General features: G+C 33.5%; 2 protein-coding genes and 1 pseudogene across 2 annotated transcripts; 1 reads left to right on the top strand and 2 right to left on the bottom strand.

Annotated features, from left to right (window-relative positions):
* Positions 1-95: 95 nt before the first annotated feature.
* Positions 96-935, bottom strand: LOC122318352 (oleosin 1-like). Its single transcript, XM_043135628.1, has one exon. The coding sequence runs from the start codon at positions 843-845 to the stop codon at positions 423-425; it is 423 nt and encodes a 140-aa protein (XP_042991562.1). The 5' UTR covers positions 846-935; the 3' UTR covers positions 96-422.
* A 5,806-nt stretch (positions 936-6,741) lies between these two features.
* LOC122318351 lies at positions 6,742-7,985 on the bottom strand (annotated as a pseudogene).
* An 11,344-nt stretch (positions 7,986-19,329) lies between these two features.
* LOC122319385 (ethylene-responsive transcription factor ERF105-like) lies at positions 19,330-20,835 on the top strand. Its single transcript, XM_043137440.1, has one exon. The coding sequence runs from the start codon at positions 19,469-19,471 to the stop codon at positions 20,375-20,377; it is 909 nt and encodes a 302-aa protein (XP_042993374.1). The 5' UTR covers positions 19,330-19,468; the 3' UTR covers positions 20,378-20,835.
* Positions 20,836-20,920: the final 85 nt, after the last annotated feature.

Genomic DNA, 20,920 nt, shown 5'->3' with positions numbered 1-20,920 from the left:
AGCTAAAATAATAATTTATCAGCTAATAAAATTAATGTTGATAATAATCAGAGCCCCATTAATCCAGCGCCTCAATTACGTAGGAAAATGACAAATTATGGGAATTCAAGTTCACTTCATAAGTGTTTTAACTTATTACATCGACAGTGATACAGACGCCATGCATAAAAGTACTCAAAAAGCTACAGAATTATAAGTACGAGAAATTAACGACAACCAATGAAACCTTCTAGTACATGCAGCAGCTTCCATCACACTCAAAAAGCTACAGAATTATAAGTACGAGAAATTAACGACAACCAATGAAACCTTCTAGTACGTGCAGCAGCTTCCATCACTTGGAGTTGGAGGAGGAGGAGGAGGAGGAGGGAGAGATCATCACGAGATCGATGCATCTTATATGGTACTACGTACGTTACAGCTTAAGAACCCTGTGCACCAGAGACATGCTGCTGTCCAAATTGCTCGGCCCTGTCCTTCATCTCTCGAGCCTTACTCGCCAGCTTCATGCGTGCCTGGTCGATTTGTTCCGCGCCGGGTGGTTGCCTTCCTGTAACGTACCTGTATATCCATGACAAAACGGTCACCGCCGCTACACCGAAGCCGCCGGACGCCAAGAACCCAAGGATAATAAGGGCCGCCGCGATGACCGCCGGGACGAGAACCGGACTGAATATCACAAACAGTGGGGTGGCCACGGTCAAGGCAATGACCGTACCGGCTAGGATCAAGCCGGAGAGGACAAGGAGGGACCCTCCGGCAGTGGCCGCGGTGGCTGCCTTCACGACTTGATGGGACCGAGGTTGCAGGTCCGGACGCTGGGATTGCTGTTGGTGCTCAGCCATTAGATGAAGATGATGATCGGAGGATTGGGAATCGAGCAGAAGTGGCGTATGCTAATGGGAAATTGTGTGATAATGCTGAGAAACGGGCGGGGTAGGGAGGTGGGGTTTATAGAGATGGTGGGAGTGTAGGGGTACTCGAGAGGCACGCGTTGAACAACGTGGCGGCACGTGGTGGGGAGCTTTCATGCAGGGGTTGCATGTAGACGCAGGGGCTTGGTTTTAAGACACGTACGTCGAACGTTTTTGTCTGATTTATGATCGGAACGATCGGTTTATAATACGAGTAGTAATACTACAATTTTAATATGTATGTATGTATATACACAGTACTACGCATTAATGAAATTATAATATTCATTAAATTTTTTTCCATAGTTTCTACCATCTTTTAATATGCATTCATTCATATTTTTTTCCCCTTATACTACTTGTTGATGCTGAAAAAAATGCATAACAAACTGGAAGGAAAGAAAGAGGCATTTTCGGTTCGCTTGTGACGATTCTAACCTCAATCGGTGTGGTATGGAGTTCCAGATAATGCTTCGGTGTGACTGTACGGTATCAATGCATACATCCATGATGGTTAAAGGAAAATAAGCATAGAAGAAATGAAAAGAGAAACACATATATTTATATAGTTCAACATATTGCCTACCTTCACGTAGAGTTTGGAGAGAAAAAATCTACTATAATATACTTATTTTACAGTTTCTCATCATCACCATATAATGAATATTCGGGATCTATTTGCTGGAGGAAGTACTATTCTGGAACCCAGGTCGCTAGGTTGAAGAACCTGCTGAAGAAGAAGCCCCGAATTAGATGTCGAAGTCCCCTTTTATCTGATCATTCTTTCCGCGCGTCTCCCTATTATGGTTAGGCATGGCCACCCTTCCATTTTCATGTCTGACCACATCTCCTTTTCCCAGTTTCTCTTAATATTGTCTATCTTTTCTTCCTGACACACTAATCATCTCCATTATCTCCTCTTTATCTCTATTATCTCTTTTTATCTTCTGGTAATTAAATAGCAATGGTCATTTGGTAGGCTGGACCTGATGTGCCTGGGCTTGGTATAGTTTGCCCCTTGCACAACTATTTCTATAGTGCATGGTTTCGGGTTTCCGGAAAATGTTTTCGTGAGAGAGAGAGTACGATGATGATGACGATCTGACCGACCTAACTCCGTTGTGGGTGTGTGCTGCGACAAAACCTAGCGGGCACAGAAATTAGTCGAGCAATTTCTAATTTTACAGCCACATGTTGGGCCAAGGATAAGCCGAATCCTTTTCGATCGGCCCAGCTAAAATATGGCCGAGGATGCTAAATCAGGGCCATCTATCCATTTAGGCCGAAATGCCGGACCGCATCGGCCCTGGGCCATTTCTACGGTGCTTGTATTACAGTATTTGTTTGAAATTGAGGATCTGATATTCTGAGTAACATATTTCCTCAACTGTTAATTTCTTTTTTCGTTTTCAATTTGAAAGAGTTAGAAGTTAGGATTTTGAATAGGCAGCTTCCGTTTGGATGTTAAGATAAGTTAAATTTTTTTATAAATAATAGTGAGTTGAGATAGTAGAGTTTGTTTTGTAAAACCCACCTAAGATGAATTTAAATATGTTTGGATGTTAAGATAAGTTTAGATATATTTATGAGAAGTTGAAAGTGAGTTCCACATGTAAAGAGGTATTGAGTTGAAAATAATTGCAAGTCTCATGTATAAAGAGGTTTTAGATTTAAATGAGTTTAGTGATTTAAGAGTTGGGTATTTGGATATTAAATTTAGTTTAAAATTAGACTGAACTGAGTTGATTTTAATTCAATCCAAGTTTTAAACGGGACATAAAATACCTCTCTTATAAACATCAATAAATTGAGATTGATTGTGGTTATCTTTTAATATAATTAATAGAAAATGTTAAATTATATATCATATTTTCCTAAAAGTAATATATTTAATTTGCCACTTCTCATCATTATATTATTTAAATGATAGTGAGTTGAAATGAGATAGGTTGAGATGAAAATTAAATAAAATATTGTTATAATATTATTTTTTTACTATTATTATTGTTTTGGGATTTGAAAAAGTTAAATTATTTATTATATTTTATGTAAAAATTTATAAAAATTATAATGATTAAATAAGATGAGTTGAGATAAGTTTGGAGACTTTTGTATCCAAACCGGAAAATTAGAAAAACTTAAAAGAGATCAAGAAAATGACAACATAAATATAAAATTTTGTGATAAAGTGATTTAGAAAATAATTTGTGTTTGGTATTTGGTAAAAGTCAGCCATGAATGAATGGTACATACACCTAAATTAAAGCACTAATTGCCCGTGGAGATCACGTACGGCATATTTGTCAAAAATTATGATAAGGCAAAGGAATTTGTTATAATAATTAGGGGTTGATATGAAAGATGTGTATAATTGTATAGTTAACATTATTCTATTTTAGTCAAGTTTGGTCGTGCATAAAAGGCTGAAACTTTGGTCAACTTCAGTAGAACTAGCTAGTGCGAGACTTGGAGCCCGGCTGAAACTTTGAACGAGGAAATAAATTAGAAACACATGATGCATTACGTACGTAGGATCTTTTGATTCTAGTCATGTGAACAAAGTTTAAGATTTGTTGCTTTCACATGTATGCTAATATATATATATACTATGATGTCTTCTTCACCTTTACTACATAAAATAGTAATTTCCCACTAATATCTCAGTGACCAAATTAAAGTCTTGATCATGATGTCTTGCAACGTAGATCTTTTATATATGAAAATCAACATAGATATTAATTAATCAAATTACAGATTAAAAAAAATAAAATTTGAATGGGAATTAATTTCTTTGACACAGAAAGGATACTCTGAATATCCACCAAACGAGATAATTTTTTTCTTTTTTATATTTTTTATTAGTTTTTTTAATATTCTTAAATATTTTTAAAAAATTTCTCAAAATCACTAAAAAATACTTTCTTAATCACTAAATATAAAAGAAAAAAAGTCTTTCAAAACACAATTTGGGTCCTGAATTCGGGACCTAAAGTATTTCTCGACACATAAATCGTATATTCTTAATTTTACATTTGAAAGCTAGCTTTAAGCGGGAAAGGAACAATATTATTTTTCATACTTATAAACGCGAAAATGTTCCCCACTAATCCAAAGAGTCGGGGTACCTTTGGCTTCTAGATGTAATTTTTGTTCTCAGGGTCATACGGAGGATCTTAATCTTGTTCTTTGCTCTGGTGATATTGTTAGACAAATTTCGCGTTTAGCTGCCATCAATCTAGGTGTGCATATGGGCGCTTTTCAAACTTGGAAAGAGCAAATCAATTTTTGATTCTGGCGTGCTAGTAAATCTTCCCAATTGAGAATTGTTTTTGGCATTATTCCTTCTATTATCTCTTGGAAGCTATGGGATTGGCGTTGCAAAGCCAGATTTGAGGCCAAGAGTGACATAGTTGAATCGATTTGGTATGTTGTTAAACTTTGGCTTCGCAAGATTATGACTTTGTTTTTAAAATCTTCCAAGATTTCCAAGAAGGATGAGGCTATTTTAAACCGTTTGGATATTCATATTTTACCTCATAGTCCTAAAAAGGTTCATGTGGTGAGGTGGTTTCGCCCTCAACAGGGTTGGGTTAAGCTTAATATTGATGGAAGTAGTTTGGGTAATCCTGGCCCGGCTGGAGCTGGAGTTATTCGTGATGAAGATGGTAAATTACTTGGGACTTATTCTGTGTTTCTGGGCCAGGGTTCCAATAATTTTGCGGAGATGAAAAGCTTGTTGGAAGGGATCCACTGTTGTCATCACCTAGGAATTTGTCGCATAGAGATTGAGTCTGATTCTCAACTTCTTGTCAACTGGATCATTAAAGGAAACTGTAATATTTGGTATTTAGAATATTTCTGGGATGAAATTTAGGGCTATCTTTCTTGTATGGAGTATACGATGAAACATGTTTTTCGAGAAGGCAATTTTGTGGCTGATTTTCTTGCCAAGCAAGGAGCGGGGGGTCCTAACTCGGAATGGTTTGATGCTCATGATCTCTTGCCCAGCAAGCTTCGAGGCCTTCTTTGCATGGATAGACTTGGTCTCCCTTATCTGCGAACTACGTAGTTCTACTAGTTATGTCTTAATTAGCTTTATTTGATTGATCCTTTGTTGTTTGTGCTCTTTCCTGCAGGTACTTCTTTCTTGGCTCTTTTCGGGTAGTATTTTGGTCTGTACTGTATTGGTTATCTATTGTTTGAGTGTTTTAGCTTTTAATGCCTGGGTTTAGTCTTTTTGTGTATCTGTAACCCCCAGGTGTCGGGTTGTAATTACAGTTTTCTTCCGTAGAAAATGAGGGCTTTTAATAAAATTGGAGTATCGTCTTCTTCTTAAAAAATAAAAATAAAAATAAAAAAAATCCAAAGCATGCTTCTTTTGTAAACGTCGACCTATAGGTATATATCCTCTTCTCTTGCCTTCCATTGAAGAAGAAAAATAAAAGTGTGTTAATTGACATGCATGCATGCTACGAAAATGACTCCTCAATTATTAAACAGTTAAAGGGTACTAAACGAAAAGTACTCTAAAACGCTAAAGATTGTACACCCGATTACATTAATATTTTTGAAAGGGAGATAAATTACCATGATATAAATACTTGCTTTAAAGTTTAAACCCACGTGTTCATAAGATCAAGATCGTTCACATTGCTCATTAATTCTTTAATGTTTTGTTAGAGAGAGAGAGAGAGAGAGAGAGAGAGAGAGAGAGAGAGAGAGAGAGAGAGAGAGAGAGAGAGAGAGAGAGAGAGGACGTTTTAGAATTGTAAGTGATTCGTAATAAAGAACTTTATACAAATATCTCACTTCTTCTAAAATTTCATAATAAAGTGATTCGTAATAATTGGTCCAATATATCAAAAGTCTAACCTTCTAAATTATAAAGAAATATTAATTTAAGATTAATGTTATGTACAGTTATTTTTGCGTACTTTTTACGCACTCCACTGATATAATTGGCTGGATCAATTTTTTTTAATACACAACTAATCACATCACTTGAGTGCATAAAAGAATACGTAAAAGTGAATGCACATAAAATTTTTGTTAATTTAAGCATATAATTCACATAATATATATAAAACTTAACTTTTGCATATTCTACTAATGTGATTGATTGCGTCATTTTTTTAATATAAAATAATTGATTCGGTCAATTAAATCAGTAGAGTGCATAATAAATACATAAAATTGACTGTATATAACAAAATTCATATATATATAGCGAGATTCAATTTACCCTTTAAATAAAAAATAAGTTGATTTTTTTTTAATTAATCTTTCAAATTTGTTTATTCACTTTTCAATTGCATGCATGTATCCATTGAATTTTTAACAGAATGCAAGCCAAACAATTATTTATATAAAATGTATACAGGATTATGAACAAAATCTCTCTTTAATCCTTCTTAAGGTTTGCTTCATAAAGGTAACTGTTTTGTGAGGCTCATAATTTGCTTCATTTTACAATGACTTGTTTTATGAACACTTTTGTTTTCTTAATCTATAGCGGTTGAATAATGTTAAGTATAAATTTTAAATAGATAAGTATTATACAAATCTTTTATAAAAAAAAACTCAACAATAAATAATATTTTTTTTATATATATTTTTTTAGATGGAGTCAACTCTTTACAAAAACTTGGATATTAAAATTTGTAAAAATCATCATTGTGGTCAATTAATTTAACAAGAGTTTTGCCACATATAAATATAATTATATATTAATTTGTGTAGTAATGATGATTTTTTTATATTTAAAAAATTAAATTAATATTATTTTTAATAAAATTTATTTTTTGATCAATTATATTAGATTAACATATATATTAATACATTGTAATTAAATTTTTCTATTTAACAATAAACAGAGGGAATATTACACTGAAAAAGTGGCATCGTTTTTCACGTAGTAATTGCCATCGGACTCTTGGCACTAACATTTCAATTTACTTTGTACGTGATGACCCAAAAAAGACCTCACAGTGATTTCATTGCTTTTTTTTTTTTTTTTTTCTTTGCGTATGGAGACTGCTTCTGTTCCTGAGTCAACTAAGCAATAACTGCTCGGCAATTGGAAGTGGGTCCATCTTCTGTCCCAGCTGGAACACATTCGATTCTTTCTCTATTTTAACTCGGCTTCCTTAGCTGCCAAGCCTTTCCTCTTCTTCGGGGAACCGCTATCCAAATCCGCCTCAGGATCCCGGCGCCTAGCAGTGATTCTAACAGGCTCGGGCTCACCGGAGCCAATCCGGTGTGGAAAATTAAGCAGAGCCTTGGAGCCTCGCATCCTATAAGCCGCTACATCATAAGCCAACGCAGCTTCCTCGGCCGTCTCGTACGTGCCAAGCCACACTCTCGCGCCGTTCTTAGCCGGGTCACGTATCTCCGCCGCGTACTTCCCCCATGGCCTTCGCCTCACTCCTCTGTAATGCCTCTCTCTTATCACTTTCCTGTCAGCATTCTGAAAGTGTTTTTTCGCCGTCTCCGTCACAATTTCGCATTGATTTTCGCTTTTCGGATCAATAAAGGAAGAACTTGCGTACAATTTCCTGGCCGAAGCAGCTTCTCGAGCCAATACAATTCCCGTAATAGAAGTCAGCTCCGACAGCTCTTCCGGCTCCGCTTTAACGTTCGTCGCCTTTAAATCTAAGGGAGACCACCCAAAACTGACGGCATCGCGGAGGGAGTTGTAGACTATCATGTCCTCGGAGTCGTTAACATGGAACGGCAAGTCTCCCCACTGTTCCGTAAGGAAAGGGAAGAGACCGCTAAATCCGGAGCTTCGGTGGCAAAGATGAGGAAAACCAAAGTCACCCAAGGTAGCTTCGTTCATGTCTGTGCAATCTGAAAGATTCAGAAAGTTCTTGAGTTTCGGTGGGCGATAGAGCTTGGAATAGGTAGAGTTAGGGTAGAGATAAGATTGGGTAGGAAGGAAGGGTTTGGAAAGGAGATATATAGTGGAAGAAAGAGGAGAGGAGAAGCACATGCACGATGTAGGAGTAGGAAGAGAGAGCAAGTGGGCAATTGCGGGTGCGTATGTGTGGGAGTTGGAGCAGCGTGACGGACTGAATATGATATCATATCACTGCACTGTGGTTGAGAAGCTATGCTGACGTAATGTGCACACGTCGCGCGGTAAGCAGGTTCGTGCAATACACGGTGTCAAGACACGGACTTTAAAGTGGCTTGTCGATAACTTGGAGTTTTATGTAGAAAAATGTATGTATCCACTCATCGAGTTATTCATTTTACATGTGCACGTGTCGATTTTTCAGTCGACATGTACACACGGCCTTCTCCCCCTGTTTGTCTTTCTAATTGTGATGGAGTCTCCAATTTGTTTGTTTGTTATAGAAGTAAAGTTGTACTCTGATGTCTAAACTTCTCCTTTGTGAACGTAGAAATTCTCTCTGAGACAGGAAATAAAAGGGCGACGCTGCATAAATCATTTTGGAAGTCCTTTTTTTCGTAGAGTTTGTTGAAGATGAGCCTAAAAGTTCAACACAAATGAGTGATCAGCTCGTAATGTGAACCATAGATATGAACAGTAAGTAGGTAGCATTGCAGTGCAAAGTAAAGACCACGTTTAAGATACGATCTCATGTGTCAAGTTGTCAACTGTTAACAGCATACTTGATTAGATGCTTTTATCGCTAGAAATCATCATCAATGGGGGAGAAGATAGCGATCGAGAAGGTTGATTAGCACTAGGCCGGGGTCCATTACAGGGGCGACGCATATATAGGCCGGGCTATGCGTGTACGTACACAACAACATCTAATCCTCAGTCTCCTCATGCTCATAACTGTGCGGTACGTTCGACTGCAAAAACTAGCAATAGATACGATGATGCATTCAGGTGGAAATAATTGGCCGGCTGGATTACTAGCTAGTAGATTAAACAAAAAAATAAAAACAAATACAAAAACTAAAGAGGGAGTGGGGACGAGGGAATTAAAATGCTCTAAGATAAACCCCCAGGACTTGCATTTCCTCTTTGAGATAATAATACGTTGATAAAGGGGGAGGATAAATGGATGATTTCTTATGATTGCATGCCAAACTTACACGGGGAATCAAACCTCAAAGCAGTACCTTCAAAGGCGATCAGTACACCGTCCTATTTTGGGTGTTTATCCTCCATCCTCTATCTCTTCTTATATTCACTTTTTTTCAGTGCTATGGTCCTTTATGTTGACCAATTGATATCAATGGAACTAAGTGGAAAATAAGGCTGATGCAACTAACATCAAATCACGGAAAAATGGTTACCATAATTGAGGACTTGGTTTGATTCAAAAAGTTTTTGAAGATTTTAGAAAATTCTTTGACTTTCTATCTTTTAATGGTCAAAACAGTTTTAAAAATTATTTTTATCTAATCATCATTGCCAATATTAATTTCGAAAAAAAAAAAACACAAAATAGAAAAAAAAAAAAAACAAAACATTATAATAATGAAAGCTAAAGAAGAAAGAAAAGCATCTCATAAAAATTTTCTCAATTTCTCAGTGGACTCGTCAACTTTTCAAATTCCATTGATAAGAATATAAATATATTGAAAAATAGTTCTCAGACTAATTAAACATGCTTTTACGCCGTCCAATTTAGGATAATAAGATGATATCAGATATTCTATAAATAATAATAAAAAAGTAATGATAAAATATTAAATAATAGTGAAAAGTAGTAAAAAATAATGAAAATATGTAAAAAATAATGATAAAATAATAAATTATCAAAATACTTTAGTACTCAAATTAGCCCTTAGTACCAAAAATAAAGAAAGAAAAAAAGACATCTGATATTCTAAAAATTTTTTGGGTTACATTTTCTAAAAAAATTTAAAGTTTTTTTAGAACCAAGTACTTTATTAATTTACCCCTTTCTCTTCCATTTTATCATTCTTTCCAATCTTCAGTAAAACTTATCTCTTCGAGTTCAGTCACATGGATCCCATATATAATATATATATAATTAGCTAATTATATATATAATCGATTCTATAGGATCGATTGAGCTGGCTACATTTCCGTTCAAAATGTTACTAGATTTTCTAAAGTTATTGGTAATTTTACAATAACATTCATGATCAACACGAAATCGACCTATAATTAGTAATAAGAAATAATTTAACTACAAAGAAATTATATAAAAGTATTCTCATAAACTGATGTATTTTGATATGGTTCATCAGGCTATAAAGTACTTATTTTTATTGTAAGCAAATCTGATAGATTATATGAAACTACTTTAGTTTGTAGAATTGATTATTTTTATATAATTCCTTTATGACCAGAACAAGCACACTTCATTAGTAATATGATGAATCCAAATCACTACAGGATGAATTATATCTTAGTCGTTAGGGGATTCTAGGCTATCGATCTTCATGATCACTTGATCAATTTGATTGCTTCTCTACACATACGAGAAGGTTATAAAGGGGTAAGAAGATTGGAATAATTAGGGTGATTGGGATCATGAGGGCAGGCAGGCTCTTGCAGCTTTGCGCAGGCCCTCGGATATTATTATAATGATCCAGTTCAATGATAGCGGCAGCTAGCGTCGATCAGTTCGGATTGCATGCAAACGTCTGTGATACTAGAATATTAAAGCGATCGACGCATGCACTTCAAGTGATCATTCAAGCTATATATGCAAAGGGACGCGCGAGGAGAACTATTGCATCAATGTTCATGGACAGTCAGTTGAAGACGCAAGCTAGGAATTGAAGCTTCTTTCAGGCAGCTTGCAGTTTTGGACATTTTGTCACGTCAAGAGAGAAACCAAATGGATAGGATGATCTCTTTATAAAAAATAAAAGAGATCTAAAAGTTACTGATATAATCACAACGGACATACTTTTAGAATACTGAAAATGGAAAATAGCGATCAAGTCATTATTTTTTCTATCCACTTGTTAAAATGTCGTACTGGTAATTTCTCCTAGCTGTCTATTGCTTAATTATCCGCCATTGCCCGGCCCTTCTACTCTACAGATCAGGCACAATGCCAGTACTTGTTCCTTGGTAATGTCGGCAGAATCATACGTACAGTATGCATGCTGCGTAGATAGACAAATCAAGCACTGAAGCAGTCAGGATGTATATATTACACTTATAAATTGCAACAACTGCCAAATTGGAGCCTAGCTAACATGTCTCCTTCCAATGCTTTTGCTTTCTGTAATCGACCGGCCACTTGCACCACCTTTTTCTTTTTAAAAAGAAAAATGATCTTTCCACTGAAAAGATAAAACCCAGTTAGCATGGAGAGGAAGATCCAAAACATCATAAGCCCTTGCCATGGCTTCTTCGATAAGACTTACTAAACTTAATAACTAATTATAATTAATGATGCAGCTGATATGCAGTCCGCCCTATAGGATGAGAAAATCTACTTAGCCCCCTCTTATCTCTTCTACAGGATATGATCGATCCCTATATGATCCATCGTCATAATCATTATCGAGCTTCTTCCACTTGCAGGCAAAGGTAGCTTCCGAGGGAGGTCAGGAATTAAAGAGAAGTCCACATGCCTATTGCGCTTTCCCAATCATGATCAGCATTGATCTGACAAGTACATCACCTGAAATATATCTACTTTTCGAGTGTCAGATCTCATGTGGATAAGCCTCTCCTCCCTTCAAAGTATTGCATAAGTTGCCATCCACTTAAAAAAATAAAAATTAAAATAAAAAATTAAAATAAGAAGAAGAAGAAGTTATAATTCATTTTCAATTAATCAATACAATCGTGTCATTTTCTTAAAAATAAAATTTAATAATGAATGATGAATCAACAGAAACTCAACAATTTGATAAAGCTCAACAACCAGATCAAGCAAAAGGAAACAAACCACGTCAAGAAGACAACCAACGCGAAGATAAGGATCAAGGAGATAACAACTCATTGTAAATTTGATATATTTTTCAGATAGACCCTTTTCTTTTTTCTTTTTTTTGATACATTTAGAGAGAGGGTTTCAAACTTCAAACCCCTATTTTAGAGATTAGGAGTAATGTCAATCAGGCCTCGTGTCTTTAATAAGAAATCAAGGTGTTGCTAATTGATCTAAAGGATTTGGACATTTTTAGATAAACTCTTATAACATATTCAAATGTATCAAAATTTCTATAAATAATATACGTTGATCCTCTAGAAAAAATATAGAAAAAAAAAACATTCTCACAAAATATGTTTGATCATACTTCTTTATTTAATATTATAAAATTACTCTTTATTTTATGCAGATTAATAAAGTAGGTATAAAGTAGTTGTAAGGAAATAATAAGCGAATCATTTTCCATTAAGATTTTAGGTGTCTCTCAAAAAATCTTGTACTCTACATAGCTTGTGGAGTAACGGTATACCACTTTCACTTTGGTAGGAGATCTGATTTCTTTGCCCACACCCCGGTTTGGTTGTTGAAGTATTCTGAAATCAATTCAATTCAATCTAATTTTAATATGAGTCTAATATCTAAATATATAATTCTTAAATTAAAAACTTATTTCAATTCAAAATTTTCTTACACGTGAAACTCACAACCTTTTTTAATTTTTCATAAACAAATCTAAACTCATCTTAACATATAAACTCATCTTACACAAAAATCACTTGACTATCTCAATTTACTGCTATTTATAAAAAACTCAACTTATCTCAGTTTAGCTCAACATCTAAATGTAACGCTGTCTTTGGGTATTGAAAGTACCTCAGGTATTTTTAACATACTCAACTACTATTTATTACTTTATGATTATTTTTCACATATTTTTTACTATTATTTATTATTTTTTATTACTATTTAATATTCTATTATTATTTTTTATTACCATTCACAATACTTCCCACTATTCAGACCTAACCGAATCAAAATGTTGGGGCCAGTGTTCCTGTTCGTGGGCCATCATTCTGGGGAAGTTATTGGGCTTTCCGATTATTAACCCAATAGTTAAGAAACTCCATGCACGTGTCTAAATAATTTGTGGAAAAAATACATAGAGATATTATTATTATTATTTTTTAAATAAAAGAAAAGAGAAAAGTTTGAATAATTTCAACGTTCAACCTATTAAAAGTTGAACGTTTGACCCAAACAGCCCCTCTGTTCCTTAATCTGCGTGCGGCCACGGTCTGCATTTCCCCAACGACTCCCCAAATCTTAAAGGTCTACGCCGCAAAGTTTGAGTCAGCTTCTAAACGACAAAACGGTGGCAACAACATCGTGGGGTCTTTAGAGTATTTTCAATTATTTAATTATTATCAAGTTTAAAATTTTATTTTTTACCATAAATTAATTTTTAACTAAATAAATTTACATTAAACTAGCAATCTTAAATATAAAGTAATAATATAATATTATATATTTTAATAATATTTAAATAATTTTTTTATATTTTACAAATACATTTCATATATTAATTAACAATTTTATTAAAAAATAAAATGTGGTAGTTTATTTCAATATAGTACTTATATAATTTATTTCAATGTGATAATTTATTTCAATATGATAAAGAAAGAATGAGAAGTTGATGAAAATAATAAATTAATGGAGAGCTTCCTTTATTTACTGTAATTCAAGTGTTAAGTTTTAAACTTTTGGCTAATCCAATATAAAAGTTTTTTCTCACGTCTATCTAAAGTTTAGACTTATAATGACATTTAACTTTGCCAACTTATACAGATCAAAATTAATTAGTAATAATTAACATTAAACGACATTAATGTTGTTTTGTAACTTCTTGAAATTATCATTATGTTTCTTTTATCATTAGTACTTAGCATTGTATTTTATTAAAATAAATGTTTTGTGAAAATACTAAAAATAAAATATAAATGCATATTTACGAGCTAATACTCTCAATAATTAATAAATAATATTAAGTATAGTCATTTTTACATACTTTTTATGCACTTTATTAATATAATTAATTATATTAATATTTTTAATATATAAATTAATTATATCAGTAGAGTGTATAAAAAAATATATAAAAATAATTGTATATAGAATTTTTGATAATTAATAAATATAAGATCTTTCAAGATGCACTGTTGACTATTAAATATGTCAAATTATCTAATATTTTTTAAAATATTAATCTCCACTATTAAAGCTGATTTGACTTGCGAAATAGCAAATTCGACGTGGCCACACCCCTCTCATTATCCTGATATATTCTATTAAGAGTAATAATATACATAATTATAGAATCCTTATATAATCATTTTGAAAAAAAAAAAATATTATTATTTAAACCATTAGTGCCTCTTGTTTTCTTTCATGTTTATCTTATTATCTATTTTTCCTTAATTTAATTGTATTGTCTCTTAAAAAAATTATATTTTTACCCCTATGATTTCTTCTGAACAAATTTTAGATAAATTTGGTCATCCCTTGTGCTGTAGCGTACTTAGGATTAGTTTCGTGTACGATTATTTCAAGAAATAACACAATATGATATGAGTTATTTAGAAATATGACAATCCAATAATTTTTCTGTCCATCAACATATACAAAGAGGCAGTACAGTCATTAGCGTATTAAAGAATGTCGAATTAACGTTTTATTGTTGTTCACTTTATATTATATTTTAATTAGTTTATTTCAAAATATTCAAATTTTAAGATCATCTTCACATATACAAAATAATGTAGATCTAACGAGACCTTAATTATCAGCCACATACAAATTAATGCCACTTGTTCCTTGGCAATGTCGGCAGAATCGTACGTACAGTATGCATGCGTAGATAGACAAGTCAAGCACTAAAGTAGTCAGGATGTATACATTACACTTATAAATTGCAACAACTGCCAAATTGGGGCCTAGCTAACGTGTCGCTTTCCAATGCTTTTGCTTTCTATGATCGACCACTTGCACCACATCAAGAAGACAACCAACGTAAAGATAAGGATCAAGGAGATAACAACTCTTTGTAAATTTGATATATTTTCAAATAAACTCTTGAAAACATTCTCACAAAATGTGTTTGATCATACTTCTTTATTTAATATTATAAAATTACTCTTTATTTTATGTAGAGTTATAAAGTATTTATAAACAAATTATAAGTGAATCATTTTCTATTAAGATTTTAGGTGTCTCTCCAAAAATCTTGTACCCGACATGGCCCTCTCATGGAGTAACGGCATACCTCTTTGGTAGGAGATCTGATTTCTTTGCCCTGAACCAAAATGGGCCAGTGTTCCTGTTCATGGGCCATCATTCTGGGGAAGCTATTGGGCTTACCGATTATTAACCCAATTGTTAAGAAACTCAACGCACGTGTCTAAATAATGTGTGGAAAAAAATACATAAAGCATTGTGGATATATATATATTTAAAAAAAAATGAAAAGAAAGAGAAAAGTTTGAATAATTTCATCGTTCAACTTTAAAACGTTCAACCTGTTTAAAGTTGAACGTTTGACCCAAACAGTGCCTCTGTTCCTTCGCCTGCGTGCGGCCACGGTCTGCATTTCCCCAGCGACTCCTAAGCTCGGTTTAGCATTTTAAAATTTTTATCTTAAATTTAAAATTTTTATTTGATTATTATAATTTTTTTATTTTTATATAAAATATAATAAATAATTTAATATTTTTTTAATTTTTTTTAATTTTAAAATAAATATAATATTAAAATATAATTTTCAAATTAAAATATAAAATTATATTTTAATATTATATTTTAAATTTTAAAATTTTCATCTTACATTACGTTTTGATATTAGGTTGAGTTAAATTAAATTAAGATAAAAGTTAAAATTTTAATAAAATATTATTATAATATTATTTTTTAATATTATTATTATTATAAAATTAAAAAATTAAATTATTTATTATATTTTATATTAAAATTTAAAAAAATTATAATAATTAAATAAAATAAATTGAAATTAAATGGATTGAGAATCTAACTGGGTCAAAGGCCTTCGCCGCAAAATTTGAGTCAGCTTCTAAACGACAAAATGGTGGCAGCGACATCTATTTTATCTTAAATTTTAAAATTTTTATTTTAAGTTTAGATATTAAGTGAGTTAAATTAAATTGAGATAAAAGTTAAAATTTTAATAAAATATTATTATAATATTATTTTTTAATAATATTATTATTATTAGATTAAAAAAATTAAATTATTTATTATATTTTATATTAAAATTTAAAAAAATTATAATAATTAAATAAAATAAATTGAGATTAATTAGGTTGAGAACCAAACTGGATCAAAGGCCTTTGCCGCAAAATTTGAGTCAGATTCTAAACGACAAAATGGTGGCAGCGACATCGTGGGGTCCTTAATCAAAATTAATTAGTAATAATTAACATTAAAAGATATTACTGTGGTTTTGTTACTTCTTGAAATTGTTATTATGTTTCTTTTATCATTAGTACTTAGCATTGTAGTTTATTAAAATAAATATTTTCTGAGAATACTAAAATATAATATAAATGCAAATTTATGAACTAATACTCCCGGTAATTAATAACATACAAGGTTTTAAATTCCCGACAATGGAGCCCTAAACATATCTTAATTTATTTGCAGTTTTTAATAGAAGTTACTCAGTCTATCATGATCACTGTTGACCATTACATATGCCAAATTATCTAATATTTAAAACATTAATCTCCTTTATTACTTAGTCGATTGAAACATTGCTAAAAAATTCCAAACATCGCAATAAAATATTTCTTACTCAAAGTCACCAGCAAATTCAATATGACAAACACGTTGGTATCGAAAAAAGATAACCCCTACTCAAGATCACCGAACAAGACCGGTCCAATCGACATATTGGTTGGTTATGCCATCTTCGATCGAGATACGTGATATCTTTATTAGTATATATGTGTGTATATATAATATTCCTATTGTTTATGCCTAAAAATAGTACAATTGATCAGAATAAGAGAAAGATACATTTTCGACTTTTAAAGATTATTTGTGCCTAAATTAGTATAGAATGGAGCCCTCAATTATAGTTTGGTGCGGTTATACGATGTTAATGCATACATACATGGTGGCAAATAGTAAATAAACGTATAGAAGATAAAGAAATAATGACACCCAAATTTATGTAGTTCGATGTTATACCTACATCTACAAAAATTTAGGAAAATGAGAGTCCATTATAATATACTACTCTTCTCAACCTTTTGTCTATTTTCTCTATTTTTTTCTTTTTCTTTTATTTTCTTCATCTTAAAAGAGGCTATTTGATGAGCTAGATATTTATTTGGGACTTGGATATTTTATCCATTCCACCTATTTTCAGTTTGCGGCCATCATCTTCACTTTAAACGTGACTGTCCATTATTCTTATAATATAAGTAGATAGCGTGCCGAAGTAATATACGGCTAGCTAGGACTCCTCATTCGCAAAATTCGCTCGCGTTCATCGTCTTTGGGAATGTACATGCGTGCAGATTACAGGCAGTTCCTCACAAGGGGCGGTGACGCTTGTCAAGTTGACAAAAGTAATTTATGCTGCTGTGCAAGTGGATATATATTATATTATTTTATATATTATTATATTTTCTGCATGTCGTTTCGGCAAGTGGATGATCACTTCGCATATTTTTGGTACCAAAGTCAATATTCAACAACACATGGTTAATTCTTGAATTAGTTCTCGACGGTCAAAAAGCAATTTTTGAATTTGTTGGGGGGTGTTTTAGGACAATCATAGCAGTGAGCATGCACCCCACACGTTGTGGATGACCTCATTGGTAAGAGCCAATAATGCAACCGTGAGAAGGAAAATTCAATAATCAAGAAGGAAATGATAAAAAAACAAAAAAACAAACTTCAATAAAGCTCGTGCAACTAAAAATACATTATCTTGTGCAACGAAATCCAACTTGCGGAGTTGTTTAAATTTATTGTGGCCACGGACGCATGTTTTGGACTTCAGGGAAGAGAAACTATTTCGATTTTAAATATATATTTTCTATCAAAATGCATTAGTTGATTCAAACCATCTTGCATAAGTAGGTGACCAACGTAGCAATTTTTTTGAGCGTAATTATAGGAAGCTCTTCCCACTATAGAATATTTGATTTGAACTATAACTACTGCTTAAATGATAAATTTATCACCACAACATCTCCAAAGTATCAATTTGGTCCAAAACTCGTATCATGGCCTCAAAAGTTGGATTTTACCATTACAAGTGTTTTCAATTTATATATTAACTTGAATTCCTGACATCAAAGTTATAAAATACAGTTCGTATCAATTAAATTACCACCTTGTTAGTAGCTTGCCATCCTATCTATTGGAGCACTCCCAATAAATACTTTATAATATAATTTTCTTTAAAATATAAAAAAATTCTATCAAAAATATTCTCAAATGGATCTTGTATTCTATTTTTTATTTTACATTTTGTTAGAGGAATCCATTAAATGTAGAGGAAACTATTTATCATTATAAATATTTCAAATTAATTTTACTTTCTTGTTATTGATTTTCTATTAGAGAAAAAAATATTAAAAAATATAATATTTAAATGATTCGAAAGAAAAATTAATTAAGTTAAAATATGATATATTGTTAAAATTAATATGTGTAATAAAAAAATAAATTATATTAATATATTTTAAAGAATGAATAAAGAATCCGCCGTGTAAAGCTCAAAACACTTTCGCTTGCTAGTTGCTCCCCCTTATCCTTTCATGGTCCAGCTAACCAGCCCATATATTTCCCGAGAAACAACGCGCCCGCTTATGGGATTAAAAAAAAAAATCAAATATATATACAAATCACATCTAACCAAAAGCAAAATTTAGTTAATATATATTAATATGTAAATATGTAAATTAATACACAATTTTATTTTTTATATATATATAGCAAAACTTCTAAACTAATATATCACATGCTATACATATCGGACCACGATATTCATCTTTATTGGATCCACAATTTATAAAGAAGACTTTTATTTTTAATCCCATAAACGACAAAGTTTCTACCTGGCGCGACGACGGTGATGTCTCTCCCAGATCTGCTCAAATTAAAAAGAAAAAAGAAAGACAAAAAGTTTGAACTTTGAAAAAACAAGTTGGAATCGTTTTCGAGCACGTGGGGATATTGCATTATTGTAATCCCGGTCGACTGATTAATGATTAAATAAACTAAAATCCTCTTCCGTCACGGCTTTTTGCTTCGCTGGAAGGACCCCGGAACCAGCTTTGTTAATGGGGGACCTGCATATGGTGGACGGGGGACCCATACCAAAAGATCAGACATGAAACGTGAGGGCTCCGCAATTGCTATTAGCCGAACGATGCTTCTTAGTTCTTTCCTCCATCCAGGAACCTCATTCGAAAGCCGGTATCCCTGTTTCCAGCGATAAAATTCGTCCCTTATATATAGCTCCAGCACACTAGTTTCTTCCACTCAAAACCCCTTCTTCTCATTAATCCTATATTTCAATTTATTCTTCTTCTTCTTCTCTCTCTCTGAATTTCCTCTCTATCTCATACACTCGAAGCATCACCCTCACAACCAGAACCACCGGTACTGCTGTAAATGGCTTCTTTAGAGGAAGCTTCAACCCTAGAACTCATTAGACAACATCTTCTGAGTGACTTTACCTCCATGGAGAGCTTCATCTCCAATCTCCATGTTTTTAACTCCAACACCTCCCAAAACCGGTCAACCAAAACTTCGGACCGAAAAAATGGCAACATCAGCACTGATGTTGAAACCTCTGCTTATTTGGTCCCCAAGGAAGAACCCATCACCTATTCTTCCAATTCTTTTGACCAAACCAACTCTGACCTCGACATAAAACCCACAACCTTCCGCTCAAATCCCCCAAAACCTTCCAATTTAAGCCATCGCAGACCATCCTTAAACCTCGAAATACCACCAACACCATTCGGTTTAGATTCAAAGACCATGCCGGAAACCGGAAGTAACCTGAACGTTGCTGGTAATAATGAAAGTAAGCATTACAGGGGAGTCCGGAGACGGCCGTGGGGGAAGTTTGCGGCTGAGATACGCGACCCCAATAGGAAAGGCTCGCGGGTGTGGCTCGGAACGTTCGATACGGCCATAGAAGCAGCAAAAGCTTACGATCGGGCCGCGTTTAAGCTGCGTGGAAGCAAAGCCATCCTGAATTTTCCACTAGAAATTGCCGCGAATTCTTCGGAGTATGATAATTCTGATTTGAGCGTCGGAAAGAAGAGAAGGAGAGAGAGCGATAGTGAAGATATCACAAACAGTACTGTACAGAGAAAGGAGTTGAAGGAAGAGCCAGTGGAGCCTGGTCGGGAAATAAAGGCAGAGAGTGTTTCGGCGGCGGCTCGTCCGTTAACGCCGTCAAGTTGGACCGAGTTTTGGGATTCTGACGTGAATGGAATTTTCAGCGTGCCTCTGTTATCGCCGTTATCTCCGCATCCCTCGTTGGGATACTCTCAGGTTATGGTTACATGAGAGGAGTCCGTTACCACTTCCGCTATCTCATTCTCCGCATCCTGATCCCGACATGGACTCTGGACCAAGACAGCTCCGTATGAGAGAGAGAGGCTGCGCATACGCAGCGAATGGTGGCATCACGGAGTTCACTAAATTCGTACAAATGGGAAGAGTCACACTCGAGTGATACCAGAAACACTGCCTTCTGGACTTCTAAAAAATAGAAAGATTAAAACAAAAGAAGTGTGCTAAATGTAAATACAGAGAGATGTGGTTTGGGGTTTATGTGAGTACGTTTGTTCTTCTATGGTAATGAAGGGCTTTTCTTTTCCTCCGCAGCTCAGTGTTCAATGTTCATTTAAGGGCCTACGATTACTGTGTGTGTTCGTTGATTGGGGCGTCAGCTCCGGATCAAGATTCTCTAAAGATGTCAACCGAATTTGAAATATACAGAGTTTTTAAGTATTTATTTATTATATATATAAGCAACAAATATTGTATCTGTATTTTATATATCCATTTTCCTTTTATTCGGAACATTGGGTCCGATTCAAAATTTAT

Source organism: Carya illinoinensis, chromosome 8 (genome assembly GCF_018687715.1).
Source record: "Carya illinoinensis cultivar Pawnee chromosome 8, C.illinoinensisPawnee_v1, whole genome shotgun sequence".
NCBI classification, from domain to species: Eukaryota; Viridiplantae; Streptophyta; class Magnoliopsida; order Fagales; family Juglandaceae; genus Carya; species Carya illinoinensis.
This window is presented reverse-complemented; position numbering and strand designations above follow the sequence as displayed.